Here is a 16,447-nt window from a genome sequence, read left to right on the forward strand (position 1 = left end):
GGTACCCCCCCCGGTCACACGGTGTCCTGCACATCTGGGACTCAGCCGATCCGCCCGGGCGCAGGGTCAGGGATGGACAGGGAATCAAGCGGGAGAATGTGGAGCTTCTGGAAAGCTTCCTGTGAACTGTCCCCGGAGGAACAACGTGGCCTTGGGGACGCGGGGCAGCGACCGTTAATACCCGGAAGCCATGGGGAGCGGGAACTGATCCCCAGTGTTGCCTGGGCCCACACCTCTGAGCCCCCCACAGCCTGGGCCCCCTCGCTCTGGGGCCGCGGATGTATGCACATGGCCCTTTAAATATCACTGTGATGTCATCGCCAGCATTACTGTGACGTCACGGCGGGCAGCTCCTGCCCCTGCGCCCACCCATCACCTCTCCCGCTGCTGGGGGGCAGCCAATGGCAGCGTGGCGACTGCTGCAGCTTCTCCTCCTGGGGGCCACGGGGGTCTGGGCCACAGGTGGGTGCCAGGGCAGGGGGGACAGGTGCCCCTCCCCCCAGTCGTACCCTCCCCCTGCCCCAGAAAGAGGCCAGGTCCGTCCCTCTGGTCAATTAGACAGGGCAACCCCTCCCCCTCCCAGTCTTTGACAGCGGGTGATGTCACGGCGGCCTCTGATGTCACACATGCAGCGCTGTGATGTCATCCAGTGAATGGGAACGGGGGGGCTGGAGACAGGAGACACAGATGTGAAGGGCTGGGAGCTTGGATGCCTGGGTTCTCTCCCCAGCTCTGGGAGGGGAGTGGGGGCTGGTGGGTTAGAGCAGGGGGGGCTGGGAGCCAGGACTCCTGGGTTCTCTCCCCAGCTCTGGGAGGGGAGTGAGGGCTAGTGGGTTAGAGCAGGGGGCACTGGGAGCCAGGACTCCTGGGTTCTCTCCCCAGCTCTGGGAGGGGAGTGGGGGCTGGTGGGTCAGAGCAGGGGGGCTGGGAGCCTGGATACCTGGGTTCTCTCCCCGGCTCTGGGAGGGGAGTGGGGGCTGGTGGGTCAGAGCAGGGGGGGCTGGGAGCCAGGACTCCTGGGTTCCCTCCTGGCTCTGGGAGGGGAGTGGGGGCTGGTGGGTCAGAGCAGAGGGGCTGAGAGCCAGGACTCCTGGGTTCTCAGCCCGGCTCTGAGAGGGGAGTGGGGGCTGGTGGGTGAGAGCAGGGGGGTTGGGAGCCAGGACTCCTGGGTTCTCTCCCCGGCTCTGGGAGGGGAGTGGGGGCTGGTGGGTCAGAGCAGAGGAGCTGAGAGCCAGGACTCCTGGGTTCTCTCCCCGGCTCTGGGAGGGGATGGGGGCTGGTGGTTAGAGCAGGGGGGGCTGGGAGCCAGGACTCCTGGGTTCTCTCCCTGGCTCTGGGAGGGGAGGGGGGCGAATGTCTCTAATGGGGGCTCTGTCTCCCCAGGTTGTGGCTTCCGGCCGGGTTACAACAGCCCCAGCCCCTCCCCTGCACCCCGCATCATTGGGGGGCAGAAAAGTCGCCCTGGGGAATGGCCCTGGGTTGTGAGTCTCCAGACCCAAGGGCACCACTTCTGTGGGGGGAGCGTCATACACTCCTGGTGGGTGCTGAGCGCAGCCCACTGCTTCCACGACACCCGGTAAGGAGGCTGCGGGTCAGGAGTGAGGGGCACCGGCAGGGCTGGGCTGGCAGGGGCTGCGGGTCGGGAATGATGGGCACCGGCAGAGCGCTGGGGGGGGCAGCGCTGGGCTAGAAGGGGCTGCAGATCGGGAGTAAGGGGCACTGGCAGGGTTGGGGGGGCTGCGGGTCGGAAGTGAGGGGCACTGGCAGCGCTTGGGGGGGCAGGGCTGACCTGGCAGGGGCTGCAGGTTGGGAGTGAGGGGCTCCATCCCTGTGCCCGTGCCCAGGCCCCAGGACGTGATGGTGGCGGCCGGCAGCGTGACCCTGGGCATCGGCGGCGTCACCCGGCGGGTTCGGCGGATCCTGTCCCACCCCAGCTACAGCCGCAGCACCCACGACTCAGACCTGGCCCTGCTGCTGCTGAGCCGCCCCCTGCCCCCCGGCCGGGGCCTCGGCCTCATCTGCCTCCCCGGGGAGCCGGACGACGAGGACGACGGGCAGTGGGGCAGTTGCTACGTGGCCGGGTGGGGCACCACGGAGTACGGTGAGTGGGGGCACCGGGCGAGGGGCCGGGGGGGGCTCGGCTTGGGGAGGCTCGACGTGGGGGTCGCTCTGGGGTGGGGGCTGGCTAGTTGGGGGGCTGCCGAGTCTGCAGCGTCGTCTCTCGCAGGGCAGGAGCGGGTGTCGGGGGCGCTGCGGGAGGCCGGGGGTGGCAGGGCCCATTGGGGGGTCTCTCCGTGGGGGTCTGGCCCGGGGGGGGTCCGGCCAGGACTGCAGCGCCGTCTCTCGCAGGGCAGGAGCGGGTGTCGGGGGCGCTGCGGGAGGCTGGCGTGCGGATCGTCGACTGGCTCCGCTGCATGTGGTGGATGGGGGCCCTGACCCAGAACATGGTCTGCGCTGGGCACGAGGAGGGCGGACGCGATGCCTGCCAGGTGGGGACCCCCCAAGGCCCTCCCCAGCCCCTCCTCCACCCAGGGCCCCGGAGGCTGACCACCCCCCTCTGCCCCACCCAGCCCCAGGGAGCAGGACCCCCCACAGACCCCTGCACAGACCCCCATGAAGGCCCCCAAACGTCCCCTGAAACCCTCATGACCCAGACAGGGGACCCCGCGCGGCTTCGTCCTTCGTGCCCCTTCCTGGGCGGCTTCTGGTCGTTCCCGTCTCGCCCGCACCTGGCGCCCTCCTGCTGCGGTCCTGTATGCGCTGCCTCCTCCGTGTCTGTTCTTCCTCCGCGTCTGTCCTTCCTCCCTCGCTTCCTTCCTCCATCGCTTCCTCCGCGTCTGTCCTTCCTCCCTCGCTTCCTTCCTCCATCGCTTCCTCCGCGTCTGTCCTTCCTCCCTCGCTTCCTTCCTCCATCGCTTCATTCCTCCCTCGCTTCCTTCCTCCCTCGCTTCCTCCGTGTCTGTTCTTCCTCCGTCGCTCCTTCCTCCGTCACTTCCTCCACGTCGCTCCTTCCTCCCTCGCTTCCTTCCTCCCTCACTTCCTCTGCGTCTGTCCTTCCTCCTTCACTTCCTCCTCCATCGCTTCCTCCGCATCTGTCCTTCCTCCCTCGCTTCATTCCTCCCTCGCTTCCTCCACGTCGGTCCTTCCTCCCTCGCTTCCTTCCTCCATCGCTTCCTCCGCGTCTGTCCTTCCTCCCTCGCTTCATTCCTCCCTCGCTTCCTCCACGTCGGTCCTTCCTCCCTCGCTTCCTTCCTCCGTCGCTTCCTCCGCGTCTGTCCTTCCTCCCTCGCTCCTTCCTCCCTCGCTTCCTCCGCGTCTGTCCTTCCTCCGTCGCTCCTTCCTCCCTCGCTTCCTCCGCGTCTGTCCTTCCTCCCTCGCTTCCTTCCTCCATCGCTTCCTCCGCGTCTGTCCTTCCTCCCTCGCTGCCTTCCTCCATCGCTTCCTCCACGTCTGTCCTTCCTCCGCGTCTGTCCTTCCTCTGTCGCTTCCTCCGCGTCTGTCCTTCCTCCGTCGCTTCCTCCACGTCTGTCTTTCCTCCTTCACTTCCTCCTCCATCGCTTCCTCCGCGTCTGTCCTTCCTCCCTCGCTTTCTCCTCCGTCGCTTCCTCCGCGTCTGTCCTTCCTCCCTCGCTTCCTTCCTCCGTCGCTTCCTCCACGTCTGTCCTTCCTCCCTCGCTTCCTTCCTCCCTCGCTTCCTCCGCGTCTGTCCTTCCTCCCTCGCTTCCTTCCTCCGTCGCTTCCTCCACGTCTGTCCTTCCTCCCTCGCTTCCATCCTCCATCGCTTCCTCCGCGTCTGTCCTTCCTCCCTCGCTTCCTTCCTCCGTCGCTTCCTCCACGTCTGTCCTTCCTCCTTCACTTCCTCCTCCATCGCTTCCTCCGCGTCTGTCCTTCCTCCCTCGCTTCCTTCCTCCTTTGCTTCCTCCGCGTCTGTCCTTCCTCCGCGTCTGTCCTTCCTCCCTCGCTTCCATCCTCCCTCGCTTCCTCTGCGTCTGTCCTTCCTCCCTCGCTTCCTTCCTCCCTCACTTCCTCCACGTCTGTCCTTCCTCCCTCGCTTCATTCCTCCATCGCTTCCTCCACGTCTGTCCTTCCTCCCTCGCTTCCTTCCTCCCTCGCTTCCTCCGCGTCTGTCCTTCCTCCCTCGCTTCATTCCTCCCTCACTTCCTCCACGTCTGTCCTTCCTCCCTCGCTTCATTCCTCCATCGCTTCCTCCGCGTCTGTCCTTCCTCCCTCGCTTCATTCCTCCCTCACTTCCTCCACGTCTGTCCTTCCTCCCTCGCTTCATTCCTCCCTCGCTTCCTCCACGTCTGTCCTTCCTCCCTCGCTTCCATCCTCCATCGCTTCCTCCGCATCTGTCCTTCCTCCCTCGCTTCATTCCTCCCTCACTTCCTCCACGTCTGTCCTTCCTCCCTCGCTTCCATCCTCCCTCGCTTCCTCTGCGTCTGTCCTTCCTCCCTCGCTTCCTTCCTCCCTCACTTCCTCCACGTCTGTCCTTCCTCCCTCGCTTCATTCCTCCATCGCTTCCTCCACGTCTGTCCTTCCTCCCTCGCTTCCTTCCTCCCTCGCTTCCTCCGCGTCTGTCCTTCCTCCCTCGCTTCATTCCTCCCTCGCTTCCTCCGCGTCTGTCCTTCCTCCGCGTCTGTCCTTCCTCCGTCACTTCCTCCGCGTCTGTCCTTCCTCCCTCGCTTCATTCCTCCCTCGCTTCCTCCGCGTCTGTCCTTCCTCCCTCGCTTCATTCCTCCCTCGCTTCCTCCGCGTCTGTCCTTCCTCCGCGTCTGTCCTTCCTCCCTCGCTTTCTCCTCCGTCGCTTCCTCCGCGTCTGTCCTTCCTCCCTCGCTTCCTTCCTCTGTCGCTTCCTCCACGTCTGTCCTTCCTCCTTCACTTCCTCCTCCATCGCTTCCTCCGCGTCTGTCCTTCCTCCCTCGCTTCCTTCCTCCTTTGCTTCCTCCGCGTCTGTCCTTCCTCCGCGTCTGTCCTTCCTCCCTCGCTTCCATCCTCCCTCGCTTCCTCCGCGTCTGTCCTTCCTCCCTCGCTTCCTTCCTCCGTCGCTTCCTCCACGTCTGTCCTTCCTCCCTCGCTTCATTCCTCCATCGCTTCCTCCGCGTCTGTCCTTCCTCCCTCGCTTCATTCCTCCCTCGCTTCCTCCGCGTCAGTCCTTCCTCCGCGTCTGTCCTTCCTCCCTCGCTTCCTCCTCCATCGCTTCCTCCGCGTCTGTCCTTCCTCCCTCGCTTCCTTCCTCCGTCGCTTCCTCCACGTCTGTCCTTCCTCCCTCGCTTCCATCCTCCATCGCTTCCTCCGCGTCTGTCCTTCCTCCCTCGCTTCCTTCCTCCGTCGCTTCCTCCGCGTCTGTCCTTCCTCCCTCGCTTCCTTCCTCCCTCGCTTCCTCCGCGTCTGTCCTTCCTCCCTCGCTTCCTTCCTCCATCGCTTCCTCCACGTCTGTCCTTCCTCCCTCGCTTCCTTCCTCCCTCGCTTCCTCTGCGTCTGTCCTTCCTCCCTCGCTTCCTTCCTCCCTCGCTTCGTCCGCGTCTGTCCTTCCTCCGCGTCTGTCCTTCCTCCCTCGCTTCCTCCGCGTCTGTCCTTCCTCCCTCGCTTTCTCCTCCGTCGCTTCCTCCGCGTCTGTCCTTCCTCCCTCGCTTTCTCCTCCGTCGCTTCCTCCGCGTCTGTCCTTCCTCCGCGTCTGTCCTTCCTCCCTCGCTTTCTCCGCGTCTGTTCTTCCTCCCTCGCTTTCTCCTCCGTCGCTTCCTCCGCGTCTGTCCTTCCTCCTTCACTTCCTCCTCCATCGCTTCCTCCCCGTCTGTCCTTCCTCCCTCGCTTCCTCCGCGTCTGTCCTTCCTCCCTCGCTTTCTCCTCCGTCGCTTCCTCCGCGTCTGTCCTTCCTCCCTCTCTTCCTTCCTCCATCGCTTCCTCCGCGTCTGTCCTTCCTCCTTCACTTCCTCCTCCATCGCTTCCTCCGCATCTGTCCTTCCTCCATCACTCCTTCCTCCATCGCTTCCTCCACGTCTGTCCTTCCTCCCTCGCTTCCTTCCTCCATCGCTTCCTCCACGTCTGTCCTTCCTCCCTCGCTTCCTTCCTCCCTCGCTTCCTCCGCGTCTGTCCTTCCTCCCTCGCTTCATTCCTCCCTCGCTTCCTCCGCGTCTGTCCTTCCTCCGCGTCTGTCCTTCCTCCGTCACTTCCTCCGCGTCTGTCCTTCCTCCGTCACTCCTTCCTCCGTCGCTTCCTCCACGTCTGTCCTTCCTCCCTCGCTTCCTTCCTCCATCGCTTCCTCTGCGTCTGTCCTTCCTCCTTCGCTTCATTCCTCCATTGCTTCCTCCGTGTCTGTCCTTCCTCCGTGTCTGTCCTTCCTCCCTCGCTCCTCCTCCCTCGCTTCCTCCGCGTCTGTCCTTCCTCCCTCGCTTCATTCCTCCCTCGCTTCCTCCACGTCTGTCCTTCCTCCCTCACTCCTTCCTCCTTTGCTTCCTCCGCGTCTGTCCTTCCTCCCTCGCTTCCTTCCTCCCTCGCTTCCTTCCTCCTTTGCTTCCTCCGCGTCTGTCCTTCCTCCGCGTCTGTCCTTCCTCCCTCGCTTCCTTCCTCCGTCGCTTCCTCCACGTCTGTCCTTCCTCCCTCGCTTCCATCCTCCATCGCTTCCTCCGCGTCTGTCCTTCCTCCCTCGCTTCCTTCCTCCGTCGCTTCCTCCGCGTCTGTCCTTCCTCCCTCGCTTCCTTCCTCCGTCGCTTCCTCCACGTCTGTCCTTCCTCCCTCGCTTCCATCCTCCCTCGCTTCCTCTGCGTCTGTCCTTCCTCCCTCGCTTCCTTCCTCCCTCGCTTCCTCTGCGTCTGTCCTTCCTCCCTCGCTTCCTTCCTCCCTCGCTTCGTCCGCGTCTGTCCTTCCTCCGCGTCTGTCCTTCCTCCCTCGCTTCCATCCTCCCTCGCTTCCTCTGCGTCTGTCCTTCCTCCCTCGCTTCCTTCCTCCCTCGCTTCCTCTGCGTCTGTCCTTCCTCCCTCGCTTCCTTCCTCCCTCGCTTCGTCCGCGTCTGTCCTTCCTCCGCGTCTGTCCTTCCTCCCTCGCTTCCTCCGCGTCTGTCCTTCCTCCATCACTCCTTCCTCCATCGCTTCCTCTGCGTCTGTCCTTCCTCCCTCACTCCTTCCTCCGTCGCTTCCTCCACGTCTGTCCTTCCTCCCTCGCTTCCTTCCTCCATCGCTTCCTCTGCGTCTGTCCTTCCTCCTTCGCTTCATTCCTCCATTGCTTCCTCCGTGTCTGTCCTTCCTCCGTGTCTGTCCTTCCTCCCTCGCTCCTCCTCCCTCGCTTCCTCCGCGTCTGTCCTTCCTCCCTCGCTTCATTCCTCCCTCGCTTCCTCCACGTCTGTCCTTCCTCCCTCACTCCTTCCTCCTTTGCTTCCTCCGCGTCTGTCCTTCCTCCCTTGCTTCCTTCCTCCCTCGCTTCCTTCCTCCTTTGCTTCCTCCGCGTCTGTCCTTCCTCCGCGTCTGTCCTTCCTCCCTCGCTTCTTTCCTCCCTCGCTTCCTTCTTCCTTCCTCTGCGTCTCTCCTCCTTCACTTCCTTCTCTTCCTTCCTCCATAGTTGCCTCCTCCGCCTCTCTCCTTTCTTCCTCCTTCCGTCACTTCCTTCCTCCGTCGTTTCCTCCGCATCTCTCTTCCTTTGCTGCCTCCTTCATGTCTTTCCTTCTTCGCTTCCTTCCTCCGCAACTCTCCCCCTTTGCTTCCTTCCTTCATCGCTTCCTCCTCCGCGTCTCCCCTCTTTTCCTCCTCCTTCCGTTGCTTCCTCCCTCATGTCTTTCCTCCTTCCTCCGTCGCTTCCTTCACTTCCTCACTCGTTGGTTATGGCTGGCGCGTTCTCGCGTTTTCTCCTTCCTCCGTTCAGCCCACGTCTCGTTCCTTCGCTTTCTCTGTGACCCGCCTTCTTCTATGCTCGTTCATTGCCTCGTTTTCTTCTTGGTTTCTTCGTTCGTTTTCTCCTTCCGTCCGCGACTCCATTTCTCGGTTTGTTCGTGGCCTCGTTTTTCTCGTTGATTTGTTTTCTCCCGTTCATTCATTGACTCATTTTCTCCTTCCTCCCCCTCGTCAATTTGTTAATCGACTCGTCTGCTCGTTTGTCGCCTCGTTCTCTCGTTTGTTTCCTGCTTTTCTCACTCCTTGAGCTTCGTCCTCGTTTGCTGCTTTTCTCGTTCAATAGTTGATTCATTTCCTCCTTCCTCGGCTGACTCGTTCCAGGGTGACAGCGGGGGGCCCCTGCAGTGCCAGGCCCCCCAGGGCTCCTCCTGGTACCAGGTGGGCGTCGTGAGCTGGGGCCGGGGCTGCGGGAGGCGCCAGCGTCCGGGCGTCTACACCCGCGTGGCCAACTACCGGGCCTGGATGGACGAGGCCACCACCGCAGCGGGGAGACCCCTGAGGCCCCAGAAGGCCACACCCATCGGGCTGGGCTCCGCCCCCCAGAAGACGGAGCCGGAGGTCGCTGGAGGACCCCGGGTCTGCCCGTGGCGGCCCCTATGCCTCGCCGTGGGGCTGGCTCTGGGGAGGTGGCTGGGCTGAGCGAGACGCAAGGCATGCTGGGAAGAGGACAGAGCTGCCGCTGCAAAGGATTCTGGGAGGGGACGGCCACATTAGCCGCTGAGATTGGCCGGCACTTCGGGAGGGAGGGGCAGGAGGGCGAAGGGTCATTAAATATTATGTGGTGAAGCGGAGAGCGAACTGTTCACTGGGAACAGGGGACCCAGGCATCCGGGAGAGCAGAGCAGGATGCTCGCTGCTGGGGAGGGGAGCTGGGACCCAGGCATCCGGGAGAGCAGAGCAGGACGCTCGCCCCTGGGGAGAGGAGCTGGGACCCAGGTGTCCGGGAGAGCAGAGCAGGACGCTCGCCCCTAGGGAGGGGAGCTGGGACCCAGGTGTCCGGGAGAGCAGAGCAGGATGCTCGCCCCTGGGAAGGGGAGCTGGGACCCAGGTGTCCGGGAGAGCAGAGCAGGACGCTCGCCCCTGGGGAGGGGAGCTGGGACCCAGGTGTCCGGGAGAGCAGAGCAGGACGCTCGCCCCTAGGGAGGGGAGATGGGACCCAGGCGTCCGGGAGAGCAGAGCAGGACGCTCGCCCCTGGGGAGGGGAGCTGGGACCCAGGTGTCCGGGAGAGCAGAGCAGGACACTCGCCCCTGGGGAGCGGAGCTGGGACCCAGGTGTCCGGGAGAGCAGAGCAGGACGCTCGCCCCTGGGGAGGGGAGCTGGGACCCAGGTGTCCGGGAGAGCAGAGCAGGACGCTCGCCCCTGGGGAGGGGAGCTGGGACCCAGGTGTCCGGGAGAACAGAGCAGGACGCTCGCCCCTAGGGAGGGGAGATGGGACCCAGGTGTCCGGGAGAGCAGAGCAGGACGCTCGCCCCTAGGGAGGGGAGATGGGACCCAGGTGTCTGGGAGAGCAGAGCAGGACGCTCGCCCCTGGGGAGGGGAGCTGGGACCCAGGTGTCCAGGAGAGCAGAGCAGGACGCTCGCCCCTGGGGAGGGGAGCTGGGACCCAGGTGTCCGGGAGAGCAGAGCAGGACGCTCGCCCCTGGGGAGGGGAGCTGGGACCCAGGTGTCCGGGAGAGCAGAGCAGGACGCTCGCCCCTGGGGAGGGGAGATGGGACCCAGGTGTCCGGGAGAGCAGAGCAGGACGCTCGCCCCTGGGGAGGGGAGCTGGGACCCAGGTGTCCAGGAGAGCAGAGCAGGATGCTCGCCCCTGGGGAGGGGAGCTGGGACCCAGGTGTCCGGGACGGAAGCGGAGGGCGCTCAACCCTGGGCGGCCTGAGGGAGTGGGGCGGGATCTCGGGGGGGCAGGAGCTGGGGCAGGGCAGGGGAGGGGGTTCCCCGGGGAGCCGGAACCCCGTGATGTCACAGTGGAATCTCGGGGCGCCCGGGTATTTACCTTCAAATCAGCTGGAGGAAGCAGGTACCAGAGGGAGGGCTGGGGAGATGGGGGGCAGGGCTGGATTGGGGTTATTATAGGGGGTGGGGGACATCAGTGGGGGGGACGGGCGGCTCTGGGGGTCCAGGGGTTTGGGGTCCAGGAATCTGGGAGCACTTTACTCAGGGGTGCCAGGAGGGGGTGCTAGGATGGGGGTCAAGGATAGGGAAATGGAGGGGTGCAGGAGGTGGGCTGGAGGCCAGGGGGGTTAGGGGTGTCTCAGCCCCCCAGGAACAAATTCAGAACTGGGTACCGAGTTGGGCGGGCAATGGGGGGTGCAGGGTGGAGGTTTGGGGGCTCCCTGGTCTAACTACTCTGGCCCCCCCGATGGAGTTTGTGATGGGGTACTGGGGCAAGGTTTGGGGGTACCAGGTGGAGGTTTGGGGATACGGGGGGCAGGTTTGAGGGGTCCCTGCTCTAACCGCCCCACCCCCCAGGATGGAGTTTGTGACGGGGTACCGGGGGAGGTTTGGGGGGGTCCCTGCTCTAACCCCCCCGCCCTCCAGGATGGAGTTCATGACGGGGTACCGGGGGAGGTTTGGGAGTACTGGGGGCAGGTTTGGGGGGTCCCTGCTCTAACCCCCTCACCCCCGGGATGAAGTTCGTGACGGGGTACCGGGGCGAGGTTGGAGGGTACCAGGAAGGTTTGGGGATACTGGGGGTAGGTTTTGGGGGTCCCTGCTCTAACCCCCCCGCCCCCCAGGATGGAGTTCATGATGGGGTACCGGGGGAGGTTTGGGGATACTGGGGGCAGGTTTGGGGGGTCCCTGCTCTAATCCCCCCGCCCCCCAGGATGGAGTTCATGACAGGGTACCAGGGGAGGTTTGGGGGTACCGGGGGGAGCTTTGGGGGGGTCCCTGCTCTAACCCCCCCACCACCCAGGATGGAGTTCATGACGGGGTACCAGGGGAGGTTTGGGGGTACCGGGGGCAGGTTTGGGGGTCCCTGCTCTAAGCCCCCCGCCCCCCAGGATGGAGATCGTGACGGAGTACCAGGGGACGTTTGGGGGTACCGGTGTCAGGTTTGGGGGGTCCCTGCTCTAACCCCCCCGCCCCGCAGGATGGAGTTCATGACGGGGTACCTGGGGCGGTTTGGAGGGTCCCTTCTCTAACTCCCCCGCCCCCCAGGAAGGAGTTCGTGACGGGGTACCTGGGGAGGTTTGGGGGTACTGGTGGCAGGTTTGGGGGGTCCCTGCTCTAACCCCCCCGCCCCCCAGGATGGAGTTCATGACGGGGTACCAGGGGAGGTTTGGGGGTACCGGGGGCAGGTTTGGGGGGTCCCTTCTCTAATCCCCCACCCCCCAGGATGGAGTTCGTGACGGGGTACCAGGGGAGGTTTGGGGGTACCGGCGGCAGGTTTGGGGGGTCCCTTCTCTAACCCCCCCGCCCCGCAGGATGGAGTTCGTGACGGGGTACCAGGGGAGGTTTGGGGGTACCTGGGGCGGTTTGGGGGGTCCCTTCTCTAACCCCCCCGCCCCCCAGGATGGAGTTCGTGACGGGGTACCTGGGGCGGTTTGGGGGGTCCCTTCTCTAACCCCCCCGCCCCGCAGGATGGAGTTCGTGACGGGGTACCTGGGGCGGTTTGGGGGGTCCCTTCTCTAACCCCCCCTCCCCCCAGGATGGAGTTCGTGACGGGGTACCTGGGGCGGTTTGGGGGGTCCGTTCTCTAACCCCCCCGCCCCCCAGGATGGAGTTCGTGATGGGGTACCAGGCGAGGTTTGGGGGTACCGGCGGCAGGTTTGGGGGGTCCCTGCTCTAACCCCCCCGCCCCCCAGGATGGAGTTCGTGATGGGGTACCAGGGGAGGTTTGGGGGTACCAGGGGCAGGTTTGGGGGTCCCTGCTCTAACCCCCCCGCCCCCCAGGATGGAGTTCGTGACGGGGTACCTGGGGCGGTTTGGGGGGTCCCTTCTCTAACCCCTCCGCCCCCCAGGATGGAGTTCGTGACGGGGTACCTGGGGCGGTTGGGGGGTCCCTTCTCTAACCCCCCCGCCCCCCAGGATGGAGTTCGTGACGGGGTACCTGGGGAGGTTTGGGGGGTCCCTTCTCTAACCCCCCCGCCCCCAGGATGGAGTTTGTGACGGGGTACCTGGGGAGGTTTGGGGGGTCCCTTCTCTAACCTCCCCTCCCCCCAGGATGGAGTTCGTGACAGGGTACCAGGGGAGGTTTGGGGGTACCTGGGGCGGTTTGGGGGGGTCCCTTCTCTAACCCCTCCGCCCCCCAGGATGGAGTTCGTGATGGGGTACCAGGGGAGGTTTGGGGGTACCTGGGGCGGTTTGGGGGGTCCCTTCTCTAACCCCTCCGCCCCCCAGGATGGAGTTCGTGACGGGGTACCGAGCTGAGGTGCTGGACCTGGCCGAGCTGCTGCTGGCCTGGCACCGGTGCCAGGCCGGGGGGCCCCGGGACGGGCAGCGCCAGCGGCGCCAGGAGGGGCACGTCCGGCGCCTGCCCCCCGACCCCACCCTCTGGCTGCTGCACCTGCTGCCCAACCCCCGGCTGGGCCTGGGCCTGGCGCTGCCGGGGGGGGCCCGGGGGGAGCCCCGGGGGCGGCTCTGCGGGGAGGACGCCCTGCAACTGCGGGACCTGCAGCGGGCGGTGACCTTCCTGCCCCTGGACCAGGAGGACGAGGGGCCGGAGACAGGTACCCGCGGCCCCCTCCCCTCTTGGGGCTCCCCGTCTGCCCCCCTTCTCTGCCTGGCCCCCTTCCCCCAGCCCCTGTCCCCTCGGGGCTCCCCCGTCCCCATGGGGCTCCCCCATCTGCACCCTCCCCTGCCTGAGCCCCTGGCCCCATGGGGCTCCCCTGCCTGGCCTTCTCCCCCAAGCCCCCATCCCTGTGGGGCTCCCCCATCTGCCCCCCCATCCCCTGCCTGAGCCCCTGGCCCCATGGGGCTCCCCTGCCTGGCCTTCTCCCCCAATCCCCCATCCCTGTGGGGCTCCCCCATCTGCCCCCATCCCCTGCCTGAGCCCCTGGCCCCATGGGGCTCCCCTGGCTGGCCTTCTCCCCCAAGCCCCCATCCCTGTGGGGCTCCCCCGTCTGCCCCCATCCCCTGCCTGAGCCCCTGGCCCCATGGGGCTCCCCTGGCTGGCCTTCTCCCCCAAGCCCCCATCACTGTGGGGCTCCCCTCATCTGCCCCCTCCCCTGCCTGAGCCCCTGGCCCCATGGGGCTCCCCTGGCTGGCCTTCTCCCCCAAGCCCCCATCCCTGTGGGGCTCCCCTCATCTGCCCCCTCCCCTGCCTGAGCCCTTGGCCCCATGGGGCTCCCCTGCCTGGCCTTCTCCCCCAAGCCCCCATCCCTGTGGGGCTCCCCCATCTGCCCCCCTCCCCTGCCTGAGCCCCTGGCCCCATGGGGCTCCCCTGGCTGGCCTTCTCCCCCAAGCCCCCATCCCTGTGGGGCTCCCCCATCTGCCCCCCCATCCCCTGCCTGAGCGCCTGGCCCCATGGGGCTCCCCTCCCTGGCCTTCTCCCCCAAGGCCCCGTCCCCGTGGGGCTCCCCCCTCTGCCCCCTCCCTACCTAGCCCCCATCTTGTGGGGTTTCGTGCCTGGTCTGCCATCCTCCAACCCACCACCGGCCCCCCATCCCCTTGGGGCTCCCCTGCCTGGCGCCCACCCCCCACTCTGCCAGACACCCCTCACCCATCCTCCTAACTACCCACCCCCGCTGGGCCCCTCCCCATCCCCTGCCCCACATCCAGGGCTCCGACCCCCCCCTCGCCGGTCTCACCTCTGCCCCCTCCCCCCAGGCCAGACCCTGGTGCACGTGGAGCGCCTCCTGCTGGTGACAGATGAGCACGGCACGGTGATGGGCCTGGATTTCCAGCTGGGGGCCGGGGCCCCCCCCCAGCCGACCGCACCCCCCCCGCTGGAGCAGCTGGCCCTCGGCCTGCTGTGCCAGAGCATGGCCTGCCCGCTGGGCGGGGGGGAGCCCCGCCGGCCCCGGCTGCTGGCCGTGGGGGACCCCGCCTTGCACAAGTAAGTGTGATCGGGTGGGCGGTGGGGCAGAGGGGGCTCCGTGCCCGTCCTCCGCCCCGCTGATCCCCCCACACCTCTCCCCGCAGGTCGCTGGAGCCCCTGCTGCCCCGGCTGGGGGTCAGGCTGAGCCCGGGCCCCATGCGGGGCTGGGGGCCGAAACCCACCTTCACCTTCCCCTCCATGCGCGTGCGAGCCTGTCACGTGTGCAAGAGACACGCGTTCCAGAGGCGGCTGGCGCCGTGGTGAGCAAGGGGAGGGTGGCGGGAGTCCCCTGAGTCACCTCCGCCGCCCCCCCCGGCCTGCACCCGGGCTGGGGTGAGGGGGGGCCAGGCTGGCTCTGAGCCTGTCCCCCCCCACCCCGCAGCCAGCAGTGCCGGGCCGTGCTGTACTGCTCCGAGCGGTGCCGGGCGGCCGACTGGGCCCGCAGCCCCGAGGACGTGGCCCACCGGGCCTGGTGCCCCCGCATGGCCAGGTACATGGCCCGCGCCCGCCAGCTGGCCGACCTGCCCTTCACCTTCACCGCCGGTGAGCCCCGGGCGGGGGGCGCGGGGGCAGGAGAAGGGGGGCTCTGGGTGGGGGGTTGGCCGGAGTGCATGGGGGCGCTGGGCAGGGAAAGGGGGGTACTGGGCAGGGTGCACGGCGGGAAGGGAAGGGGGGTTCTGGGTGGGGTGGTTGGCCAGGTTTGAGTGGGGGGGCTGATCAGGGGGGCGCTGGGGAGGGGAGGGGGCGCTGGGCAGGGGGCTCTGCGGGAGGGGAAGGGGGGCTTTGGGTATGGGGTTGCACAGTGTGCATGGGAGGCGCTGGGCAGGGAAAGGGGCACCGGGCAGGGGGCACAGGAGTGGGGGCTCTGGGCAGGAGATTGGGGGGGTGCACAGAGCTGGGGTTCATTGGGGGTTCCCCCCATTTCCCTTGCAGAGGTGACCAGCGACGGGTTCAACAGGGAGGGGTTCCTGGCAGCCCGGGGGCTGACCGGGGGGTACTGGGCCCATGAGAGCATGCTGGTCCGCGCCCCCGACTATGGCGTGGGGCTGGGGGGCCGGACCGACTGGCGACCCGGCCTCCTGCAGAGCGGTGAGCATGGGGGGGCCGGGGCCTGTCCCCTCTGGGGGGTGTTGGCTCCAGTCCCCGTGCCAATGCCGCCTTTCTCTGCCCCCCCAGGTAATCCCTTCGAAGCGCTGAGGCCGGAGGGGGGCACAGCTCTGCCCCCCACCTCCCCGGAGCCCCCTGCACCCAGGACCTATTTCAGTGAGATGGGGGAGGGGCGGGATATAGGCAGGGGGCGGGGCCAGTCAGGTGGAGGAGGAGCCAGTCCCAGATGGGGGGAGGGGCCAGCTACAGCTCGGGGGAGGAGCCAGTGACAGATGAGGGGAGGAGCCAGTCCTAGCTCGGGGGAGGGGCCAGCGACAGCGGGAGGAGGAGGCAGTGACAGCTGGGGGGAGGGACCAGTGACAGCTGGGGGGAGGAGCCAGTGACAGCTGGGAGGAGGAGCCAATCCCAGCTGGGGGGTGGGGCCAGTCTCAGCTCGGGGGAGGAGCCAGTCCCAGCTGGGGGGAGGAGCCAGTCTCAGCTCGGGGGAGGAGCCAGTCCCAGCTGGGGGGAGGAGCCAGTCCCAGCTGGGGGAAGGGGCCAGTGACAGCAGGGGGGCCAGCCCCAGCTCGGGGGGCTGACCCCCCATGTCCCCCCAGGCTCGTGGCAGGAGTACTACGCATGGCGGGGGCTGCCGCTGGGCTCCCCCCTGGCCGTGCTGCTCAGCTACCCCCTGAGCGTCTATTACATCGTCACCCAGCTGGCCCCCCAGCACTGTGAGTGGGGGCCCCGGGGGGGTGGGCAGGGGGCCCCTCCGCGGGGGAGGGACTGGTGCAGGGGGAGGGCTGGGAAGCTGGGGTCAACGTCTGGGTGGGGGTGGGCAGCCCCAGTCCTGAGGGGGTCTGGGAACTGGGGGATCTCCTGCCCCCTTCTGAGCCCCCCATTCCTCTGCCCCCCACCAGTCCCGGAGCTGAACATCCTGAACAAACAGTCGCTGCGGATTCACATCGTGGAGACGGGGAAGGAGTCGGACATGGCCCCCCTCTTCTGGGTGCGCGGGGGGCACCGGGGGGCAGGGCTGGGCTCTGATGGGTTTGGGGGGGCAGGAGGCACCGTGGGGCAGGGCTGGGCTCTGATGGGTATGGCGGGGGCAGGGGGTGCTATGGGGCAGGGCTATGGTTTGGTGGCTATGTCGGGGGCAGGCAGCGCCATGGGGCAGGGTTGGGCTCTGGTGGATGTCGGGGGGGCAGGGCTGGACTCTGGTGGTTATGGGGGGCAGGGGGCACCGTGGGGCAGGGCTGGGCTCTGATGGGTTTGGGGAGCAGAGGGCGATGTGGGGCAGGGCTATGGTCTGGTGGCTATGTGGGGGGCAGGCAGCGCCATGGGCAGGGTTGGGCTCTGGTGGATGTAGGGGGGCAGGGGGGCGTGAGGCAGGGTTGGGCTCTGGTGGGTTTAGGGGGACGCCATGGGGCTGTGTGGGGCTCACCGTGCACATGGGGATGGCAGTGGCAGACCCCCCCTCGGAGCAGGCCCTGTCCGTGA

General features: G+C 67.1%; 2 protein-coding genes across 2 annotated transcripts in view; both read left to right on the forward strand.

Annotated features, from left to right (window-relative positions):
* The first annotated feature begins 401 nt into the window (after window positions 1-401).
* LOC115643110 (serine protease 55-like) lies at window positions 402-8,563 on the forward strand. The gene is made up of 5 exons (XM_030546926.1): window positions 402-462; window positions 1,384-1,576; window positions 1,845-2,101; window positions 2,350-2,489; window positions 8,202-8,563. The coding sequence occupies exons 1-5, from the start codon at window positions 402-404 to the stop codon at window positions 8,517-8,519; spliced, it is 969 nt and encodes a 322-aa protein (XP_030402786.1). The 3' UTR covers window positions 8,520-8,563.
* A 3,660-nt stretch (window positions 8,564-12,223) lies between these two features.
* Window positions 12,224-16,447, forward strand: part of LOC115643120 (zinc finger MYND domain-containing protein 15-like) — a 6,095-nt gene continuing 1,871 nt past the window's right edge. The window contains exons 1-7 of the mRNA XM_030546937.1: window positions 12,224-12,551; window positions 13,651-13,879; window positions 13,966-14,121; window positions 14,244-14,404; window positions 14,795-14,950; window positions 15,038-15,124; window positions 15,868-15,956. Of these exons, the coding sequence (XP_030402797.1) occupies window positions 12,224-12,551; window positions 13,651-13,879; window positions 13,966-14,121; window positions 14,244-14,404; window positions 14,795-14,950; window positions 15,038-15,124; window positions 15,868-15,956 (1,206 nt within the window). The remainder of the gene's footprint in view (window positions 12,552-13,650; window positions 13,880-13,965; window positions 14,122-14,243; window positions 14,405-14,794; window positions 14,951-15,037; window positions 15,125-15,867; window positions 15,957-16,447) is intronic.

The sequence above is a fragment of the Gopherus evgoodei genome, unplaced genomic scaffold (assembly GCF_007399415.2).
Source record: "Gopherus evgoodei ecotype Sinaloan lineage unplaced genomic scaffold, rGopEvg1_v1.p scaffold_51_arrow_ctg1, whole genome shotgun sequence".
NCBI classification, from domain to species: domain Eukaryota; kingdom Metazoa; phylum Chordata; order Testudines; family Testudinidae; genus Gopherus; species Gopherus evgoodei.

Bases quoted from the DNA above. Each gene is read 5' to 3' on its own strand.
- LOC115643110 (XM_030546926.1), top strand. From the start codon at position 402: ATGGCAGCGTGGCGACTGCTGCAGCTTCTCCTCCTGGGGGCCACGGGG. The intron at 463-1,383 runs GTGGGTGCCAGG...CTGTCTCCCCAG, and splicing joins CACGGGGGTCTGGGCCACAG to GTTGTGGCTTCCGGCCGGGT. The intron at 2,490-8,201 runs GTGGGGACCCCC...GACTCGTTCCAG, and splicing joins GCGGACGCGATGCCTGCCAG to GGTGACAGCGGGGGGCCCCT.